General features: G+C 67.0%; 3 protein-coding genes across 3 annotated transcripts in view; 2 read left to right on the forward strand and 1 right to left on the reverse strand.

The window, feature by feature from the left end:
- Positions 1 to 1554, forward strand: part of EMIHUDRAFT_439603 (hypothetical protein) — a 1856-nt gene extending 302 nt beyond the window's left edge. The window contains exon 2 of the mRNA XM_005792862.1: positions 46 to 1554. Coding sequence (XP_005792919.1) covers positions 46 to 1329 — 1284 coding nt within the window. The 3' untranslated portion in view covers positions 1330 to 1554. The remainder of the gene's footprint in view (positions 1 to 45) is intronic.
- Positions 1555 to 5248: 3694 nt separating this feature from the next.
- On the forward strand, positions 5249 to 6982 carry EMIHUDRAFT_454206 (hypothetical protein; the record flags this gene model as incomplete). The annotated part of the gene is made up of 2 exons (XM_005792863.1): positions 5249 to 6106; positions 6277 to 6982. The coding sequence occupies 2 exons, from the start codon at positions 5249 to 5251 to the stop codon at positions 6673 to 6675; spliced, it is 1257 nt and encodes a 418-aa protein (XP_005792920.1). The 3' UTR covers positions 6676 to 6982.
- Positions 6983 to 7198: 216 nt separating this feature from the next.
- EMIHUDRAFT_222574 (hypothetical protein) lies at positions 7199 to 8369 on the reverse strand (the record flags this gene model as incomplete). Its single annotated transcript, XM_005792864.1, has 2 exons — positions 7199 to 7751; positions 8218 to 8369. The coding sequence occupies 2 exons, from the start codon at positions 8367 to 8369 to the stop codon at positions 7199 to 7201; spliced, it is 705 nt and encodes a 234-aa protein (XP_005792921.1).
- Between the last annotated feature and the right edge of the window lie 328 nt (positions 8370 to 8697).

An 8697-nucleotide genomic window follows, 5' to 3' on the forward strand; every position in this document is an offset into this window, starting at 1 on the left:
ATCTCCTTCCGCTGGGTGCCCGACGACCACAATACTGCGGTGCAGTACTGGTTTCACGCGGTCACGGGAGCGCTCGCCACCGAGGGAATTTACAGGGGCGGCTGGCGCGCCGCCACGGTGGCCTACGTCATCATCCTGCTCCCCATCGCCGAGCACATCGTCGGCACCGATCGCCGCTCTCCTCCGCCAAAGGACGAGCTCAACTCCAAGAGCTTCCGCTTTGCCTCGCTCGCACAGCCCGTCCTCCAGCTCCTCTGGCTCGCCTGGTCGCTGCTGATCGTCGCCTTCGGGAACGACGGCTACGACGGCGTGAAGAAGCTGTCGACGATGGAGGTCGTCCTGGGTGGGATCTCCTTCGGCGTCTACTCGGGCGCCTTCGGCATCACCTACGCGCACGAGCTGTGCCACCGCCACGCCAAGCTCGACCGACTGCTCGGCATCCTCAACCTTGTCTGCGTCTTCTACCCGCACTTCAACATCGAACACAACAAGGGGCACCACAAGATGGTCGCCACGGAGGAGGACCCCGCGACGGCTCGCGCCGGTGAGTCCTTCTACCACTTCCTCCCGCGCGTCGTGATCGGCGAGCTGCGCTCCGCCGTCGAGCTGGAGGGAAAGCGGCTCGCAAAGGCCGGCGTACCGTTTCTGCACCCCACGAACGAGCTGCTCCAGCTCTTCTCCCTGTCGATTGCGATGGCGGCGGGCGTTGGCCTCGGCCTCGGCGGCCAGGCGCTCGCCTTCTTCCTGATCCAGGCCGGCACCGCGGTGCTGCTCTTCGAGTCGGTCAACTATCTGGAACACTACGGCCTCGAGCGGCGCCAGTACACGAGCGACCCGTCGCTTCCAGTCGAGTGGCGCTACGCGAAGATCGGCCTGCGCCACGCGTGGGACTCGCCGACGCGGCTGGGCAACACGATCCTGCTCAAGCTTCAGCGGCACGCCGACCACCACAACCACGCGGGGAAGCGGTACCAGCAGCTCACGACGTCGGACGCGAGCCCGCAGCTGCCGGGCGGCTACGCGACGATGATTGCGATCGCGCTCGTGCCGCCGCTGTGGTTCGCCGTCATGGACCCGCGGCTGCTGGAGCACCGCCGCAGCATGCCGCGGCAGCATTACCGACACTGGCCGCGCGGCGTGACGCCGCCGCCGCCGACCTTGGGCGACACCGGCATCAAGGGAGCCGCGTCGCTGGTCATCGCCGGCCAGCGCTGGGTCCGCCCCAGCGTCCGCATCTCGAATCAGAGCCGGCTGTCGTGCAATGTGTGCCTGGACCCGGAGCGGTGCTCGCACGCGGACATGGCGCCCCAGTGCGACGAGTGCGAGTAGCTTGGCGAACGCCATTAGGACGTTGGTGTTGTTCATACAGTGAGTGGTGGGTAGCTCCCGCGTGAGGTGACTCCAGGGTGACGATTCGAGTTGTATTATTTTGTGTGTATATACTCGACAACGAAACAACGACACAAGTGCGTAGTACGTAGCGGATAGCGTACGTGGAATGAGCAGAGAGGGGTATGGTAAATTACTCGAGTGCCCTTCGAGGTGTTTCTTCACAATTCTGTTACCCGGCACGCCGCCAATACGTAAGAATTCTTTTCTCGTGGCTTGCCTGTGATAGTGCTAGCACGCGCCAGTCCGCACCTGTGTCGAGCCTAAAAGAAAGAAAGAAAACGGACAACCCAAGGGAGGGATGGGAGGACGGCACGCCGCCACCACACAGGGATTTTAAGGAGAGGGGTGTGGTGCGCTAGCCGTCGCCCACCCTTGGGCGTCCGCCTCTTCCTATCTCTCTTCGCAGTCTCTCGCCGATTCTCGCTGCAACCTTCATGCCACCTCGCGGTCGTCCCACTCTCGTCTTTCTTTCCCTTGTCTCTTCTTTGTCGCGGGGGAAGGTGACTGCACCAAAACCCGCGAAGAATTGAGAAGGGAACTTGAGATTGGCCTGCGCCGCATTTAGTTATGGTGTCCAGTGGCCGAATTGTGTCGGCGGGCCGAGTGTCGTTTCGCCTCTGTCGCTGGTCCGGGGATCTGGTCAGCGTGGTTGTGGGAGAGCCCCGCAATCGGCCTGCGCGGCGCGCGCGGGTCCAACACCGAGCACCACGAGCTCTCCGTCATCGCCGCCGCCCTGGCGGCGGCGGCGGCCCGCCAGCGGGCCGCCGCCGGGGACGTTGGGGACCCCGCCGCAAACCCCGTGCACCACCCTTCCAGCGGGCGAGTCACCTGGCCCCGCGCGGCCGAGCAATCAGCGCCTTTGAGCGCGGCCGCGCGCACCGCCAGCAGGGAGACCGGCGGGCCGCTCTACGGCGCGGCGACCCCCGGTGGCGGCGGCCGACCTCACCCTCACCCCGAGGCCGGCCCCCGCCGTGCGCCTCCCGCACCCCTCGGGCCTCAGTGCCACCATTCCGGCAACCCGCCCCGCGACATTCTTCTTCTGTCGCGTCGCTCTCCTCTGCCTCGTTCTGCGACGCCGCCGCCGCCTGCCGGTCCCTTGTTCTCGCTGCTTCTTGCGCCTTTCGGCGCAGCTCCGCCCTCCTCGCTGCATATCCTGGCCCCTCGAGTCTAGCCTGGGCTCCTTAATTCTTTTCTCCGAGCTGCACCTACAATGGGGCGACGGAGGGCGGCGGCGACGTCCCCGCAAGCATTCAGAAGGCCGCCAAGGATGGCCAAGCGGGAGCGGTGCTGGCGTGGCTCGACGGCGGCGGGTGGGTCGACGCGACGTTCGAGTACACCTTTTCGGATGGCTCTCGCGCGAGCGGCATGACGCTGCTGATGATCGCGATGGCCAATGGCCACGAGGAGCTGGCCGAGGCGCTTCTGCGGCGCGGCGCAGATGTCTCTTTGCAGAAGAGCGACGGTGGCACCGCGCTGAGCCTCGCCGCCTTGAACGGCCACGAGAACCTGGTCGAGCTGGCTTTGCGGCACGGCGCGGAGATCGACCAGAAGCAGAACAACGGCGGCACTGCGCTGATGGACGCCGCCTACAAAGGCCACGAGTGGATTGTCGACACGCTGATCCGGCACGGCGCAGAGATCAACCTGCAGACCAGCAACGGTGGCACCGCACTGATGGCCGCCGCCCTCGGCAACCGTCCCGCCGTGGTGCGTCAGCTGCTGCGGGCGGGCGCAGACATGACCTTGCGCTCGAGCGGCAGGACGGCGCTGCAGATCGCCACGAAGGACGGCCACGCCGAGTGCGTCGAGGCTTTCAGGACGTATCTCGGGGAGGTGGCGGGCCGGCGCGAGGCGCCGTCGGCTGAGGCGAGCGGCGCAGGGGCGGGCGGCGCACCCGCAGGCGAGGCGGAGGCGGGCGCCAGTGCCGTGGCCTCTGCTTTGAGCGGCGAGGGTGGCGCAGAGGCCGCGCCGGGCAGTGGGGCGGTGCCAAAGGAGGTTGTGCTTGCGGCTCGGCGAGGCGAAGAGGAGCCGGTGCTGGCGTGGCTCGACGGCGGCGGGTGGGTCGACACGACGTTCGAGTACACCTTTGCTTGCGGCACTCGCGTGAGCGGCATGACGCTGCTGATGATCGCAATGATCAAAGGCCACGAGGGGCTGGCCGAGGCGCTTCTGCGGCGCGGGGCAGATGTCTCGTTGCAGAAGAGCGACGGCAGCACTGCGCTGATTCTCGCTGCCACGAACGGCCGCGAGAAGATGGTCGAGCTGGCATTGCGGCACGGCGCGGAGATCGATCAGAGAAGCACGATCGGCGTCACTGCGCTGATGGCCGCCGCCTGCGAAGGCCACGAGCGGGTGGTCGACACGCTGACCCGGCACGGCGCGGAGATCAACCTGCAGACCAACGACGGCGACACCGCACTGATGTTTGCCGCCTTCTACGGCCATCCCGCCGTCGTGCGTCAGCTGCTACGGGCGGGCGCTGACATGACGCTGTGCGCTAAGAAGTGCAAGACCGCGCTGCAGTACGCCAAGCAACAGGGCCACACCGAGTGCGTGCGCGCCCTCGAGGAGCATGCGGCGGCCAAGGCGGCGGCCGAGAAGGCGGCAGAGGAGGCGGCGTGGGCTGCGGGCGCGGCGGAGAGGGAGGCGCAGAGGGCGGCGGAGGAGAAGGAGGCGGCGCGGCACGCCGAGGAGCTGCTGGCGGAGGTCGAGGCGGAGAAGCGCGCCAAGGGCAAGAAGGGCAAGAAGAAGAAGAAGAAGGGCGGAGGGGCGGGCGCGGCTGGGCCGTCGCAGGAGTCCGAGGCGCCGGCAGAGGGTGATGAGGCGCCGTCGGAGGCAGACGCAGCTGAGGCCGCAAAGAAGGCCGAGGAGGAGAGAATGATGAGGCTTCTCGAGAAGTGTCACGAGGAGAGGATCCGGTTCGGCATCACGGCGGAGAGCCAGGCAGCGGCGTCGGCAGCGGTGGCCGAGGCGATGCGCTTGGACGCAGAGGCGGACGAGGCGGAGGAGGAGGCAGAGGCGGACAAGGAGAAGGAGGAGGCGGCCGTGGCGGCGCTGGCGGCTGCCGAGGTGGCGAGGGCGGAGGCCAGGGCGGCGCATGCGGAGGCCAGGGCGGCGCTAGAGGCGGCGGCGGCGGCACTGAGCGGGACCGGGTCGGCGCTGGAGGGGAGCGAGACAGCGCTCGAGGAGGCGGCGGCGGCTGCGGAGGCGAGGGGTGCCGCTGCGGCCGCGTCGATGGCCAGGGCGGTTGCAGCTAGGATGGCGGCGGATGCGGCCCAGGAGCGCCCGTGAGAGGCCACGGTGCGACTCTCGAAATGTCTTGTGCATCGATCTTGTGCGCGAGCGCGGCCTCGGCGCGGGCGCGGGTGGGGTCCCGGTCTTTTTTAGAGGTGGAAGTCTCCCTGCGTCCCCCACTGTGTGAGGTCTTTTTTAGAGGTGGAACCCTCGCCTGCGTTTCGGAAACTAAGGCGCGTGTACTGTATACCGTGAGAGAGAAGGCGCCGAATTCTTTTTGTGCGCGCCAGTCCCGTGCCCGGTGTAAAGAAAGAGAGAAAACAGACAACCCAAAAAAGAAAGAAAGAAAACAGACAACCCAAGGGACAACCCAGAAAGAAAGAAAGAAAGAAAACACACAAGCCAAGGGAGGGATGGGAGAACGGCACGCCGCCACCACACAGGGATTTTAAGGAGAGGAGTGTGGTGCGCTAGCCGTCGCCCACCCTGGGTCCCAAGGGAGCGATGGAATTTGTGTAAATTCTTTTTGCCGGCGTGGAATTCTCCGAGTTGTTGCTGCTCCGGCCGCTCGAAGATGCTCCTCACTGTGGCGTCCACGTCTGTCCGCGCGAGCGGCCCACGCATGGCTGTCGGCACGCCCACGATCACCGCTCCGGGCGCGCCCACGGCGCGGGACGAGGCCATGTTCATGGCCGACCCGCGAGGCTTTTGCGCCGCGCGGATCAGCGAGGTTGGCCCGGTCTTTGCCACGGGCGCGTTCGGCGGCGCCGTGTTTGTCGGCGGCGCCGAGGCTGTGGAGAGCGTATGTGCGGCGGGCACGCCAATCGCCAGCGGCGGGCAGCGCCAGCCGCTCGAGCTCGCGCCGTTTGCGCCTCTGCTGGCGTCGGCCGGTGGCGACTGGCGAGGCGCCTACGAGTCGCTGTGCGCCGCCGGGTTTCACGAGGAGCTGTACGCGGGCCTCTTTGCCTGGGTGCCAAAGTTCAAGGAGACGGGCGGCTTCTCGACCTTCCGCTTCGAGGACTTCATCGACCCGCGCGTGAGGAAGGCGCTGCCCGGCGCGCGGAGGCTGCTCTTCCGCGCGACGGCGCCGTCGCTGCTCGGGAGCACGCTGGAGGCGCTGCCGCCGCGCGAGGGCCTCTCGACCGTCCGCGAGTGGGGAAAGGCGTACGCGGCGCTCGCTTCGGACCGGCTCGCCCCGGCCAGCCGGCTGAGCCTGCTGGGCCAGGCAGCCGGGCTCAGCTTGCCTGCTAGGTTGCCGGGGCTGGGCGGCGGGGGCGGGGGAGAGAAGGGGGCGCTGCTCGCCGCTGCTCTCGGGGAGGGTCGGCTGGCCGATGCGCTCGACGCCGTCGAGCCGACCGCCGCCCTCGTCACCTCGATGCTTGCGATGGCGGAGCGGCAGGGCGGCTGGTCTGCGAGGCTCGCGGCGGAGCAAAAGGCGGCGCTGACGGGGGCAGGGCCGGAGGCGCCCATCGACGCGGCGGTGCTCGACGAGATGCCGCTGCTGCACGCGTTTGCCCTCGAGACGCTGCGCACGCAGCCGCCCACGCGGCCGCAGCGGCTCAGGCTCGAGCGAGACACGGCCGCCCCACGCTCTCTCTCTGTAGCGTCCGGCTCGAGAGCATCTCCCAACCCTCACCGGCCCGTGGATAGGCTGCGGGAGGCGTCTCTCTGCCCGCCGGCACCGTCGTCGCCGCCGAGCCCTTCGTCGGCCACTTCCTGCCCGCGGACTACGCCTCGCCCGACTCGTTCGACCCCGAGCGCTTCCTCGGTGCGGGAGGCGGACCTCCGCCAAGCCTCGGCCTGTGCGGCCCGGCGGGCGAGGCGGGCGAGGCGAGCCGGCAGCTGGCGCTCGCCGTCGCCAAGGCGACCTTTGTGCAGCTGCGGCGCATGTTCGAGATCGGCGTGGCGCTCGACGCGCCGCCGCCGGGCGGCTACCCGCTCCACGCCCTGCCAGACAGCGTCGACCTCAAGGCTGTCGCAAACATGTACTATGAGCTGCAGAGGGGGGCGGCCAAGACGTCTTCGGGCCTCTTCTACGAGAAGGACTGACGCGAGGCGGAGAGGCGCGGGGCGGAGGGGCGGGAAGGGGCATGCCGGCGGAGCCACTTGCGGGCGCGCTCGAGCCGGAGCGCGGAGGGTGTGGTGGGATTGGGGGAGAGAAACTAAATGCAGCATGTTTGTTGTGGAGCGCGCGTCTCACGTGTGTGATGATCGTTTGAGGAGATGACTGTGTGAGTTAGGGCGCGGCGTTTGAATATTGCGCAGGCGACAGGCGGCGGTGAAGGCTGAAGCGTGAAGAGAGCCCGCGGACGCGAGAGACCGTTTTCGTTTACGAAAAGGAGTTGTCTGATAAAGCCGCGTCTGTCCGTCTCCACCACTCCAGCGCGCGGACCGAGGTGCCGCGTGCCGGCCGACCGCTGACACCCCGGGGGGCGCACGCGACTCTCACTCTCTCCCGCGCAACACGACCCGCAAAATCGCTGTTGAACTACGCGAGCTGCCTCAGAGTTTCCATCGCTGCCCAGCCATGCGCCCGAGGACCCAGCCGCCGCCTCAGGGCCTGGGAGAAGCTCTATGCGCCTGCGGGCCGCCCTGACGCCTTGTCCTCGGGAGGGGTCCAACCGACGTACTCTTGCATCGCGTCCCGGCTGGCGCGGAGCGCGATCCGCAGCGTCTCTCCCGTCTCCGTCTTGCGGCTCCTCAGCCGGCGCGCCTCCTCCGCAGGGATGACGCGAGCCTCGCACTCCTCGTGCCGGTCCGCGACAGGGCCCGCCTCTGCGGGCGGCCACACCTTAGCCACGGCCGTGCCCACCAGTTTGTCCCGAGGAACTGCGCCGTAGTGCGTGCTATCATTCGAGTTGGAGGCGTTGTCACCCTCCACCCAGACGTGCGCAGTCGGCACCCTCACCAACCTCCCGTCCCTCGCATACAGCCAGTCTCGCTCGAGGCCGACTACGCGCTTGGTGAGCAGATCATCCTCGCAGCCCTCCTCTGGCGAGCGGAGTACCACGACGTCGCCCCGATCCTCCTCCGCGGTGGCCGATCGCGCCTCGACGAGGATGCTGCTTCCCGGCTTGAAGGTCGGGTCCATCGAAGTGCCTGCGACCGTTGCTGTCCGCAAGTTTCTGCTGGCGATATAGGCGGCGGCGGCGACCGATCCCGCGGCGGCGGCCGTTGTCACCAGTCGGCTCGACGAGGGCATTGACAAATGGTTGTTGCGCGTTGCGGTAGAGTGAGCTTCGGCAGCCGCTCATGAAAAGAAAAGGCAGCTTAAGAATTTTGACTCCGGCTTGGGGTGCCTGTTTTATTTCTTTTCTTTGCAGAAGCCGACACTAGAGAAAAATAAACGAGATCCACGTGGAGCAAAAAAACAAATCTGTGAGTCAGGGGACAGGAGGGCCATGTCGTCCCATGACGTCCGGCCTTCTTGCTTCTGTCGGGGTCGGCCTCCACAACACCGCAAGTCGATTCCACACAGAAGGTGGCTCATCATGCTGCCGCCGCCACGGCTGCCACCTCAGCCTCAAGAGCTCTGAGCTTCGGCAGCAGCTCGGGGCATGAAAAAGAATTCTGTGGCGCGGACGCGACGACCTGGCGTTGCCGTCGCGGAGGGCTCGGGCTCGAGTGAGCGCCGCCGGCGACGCGTCGTTGCGGCCGTGGCCGCGCGAGCCAGTTGCATCGACGGGCTGCTTACGGGCGGGGGGGGCGCCAATGAGGCGCTTGCCCGTCGGTCGGCAATCCATCCGTGTTGAGCTCTGCGGGCATTTGTGGTGGTGGGGCAGACCGCTCTCCTCGGCCAAGAGTAGACGTGCGCGAGAATTAATCTTAGGAGTGGGTTACACTACAGAAATAAATGTCTACGTTGAACGATAAAGGAACGAAAGAAAACGCTCATCGGATGCGAAATGTATGCTAGAGGCCTCAGCTTCCCTCTGAAGACTGCTCCCAAACAAAGACCTTTGCTGCCGCCTTCCCCAGGGCCGCAACCAGCCGCAACCAGCGCCCCGGCGGTGACCTCCAGTCACCTGAGCACTGTAGCCGAGCGCTCAAGCGAAGTAGTCGGCTTGATCT

This window comes from Emiliania huxleyi, assembly GCF_000372725.1.
Source record: "Emiliania huxleyi CCMP1516 unplaced genomic scaffold EMIHUscaffold_104, whole genome shotgun sequence".
Lineage (NCBI taxonomy): Eukaryota > Haptophyta > Isochrysidales > Noelaerhabdaceae > Emiliania > Emiliania huxleyi.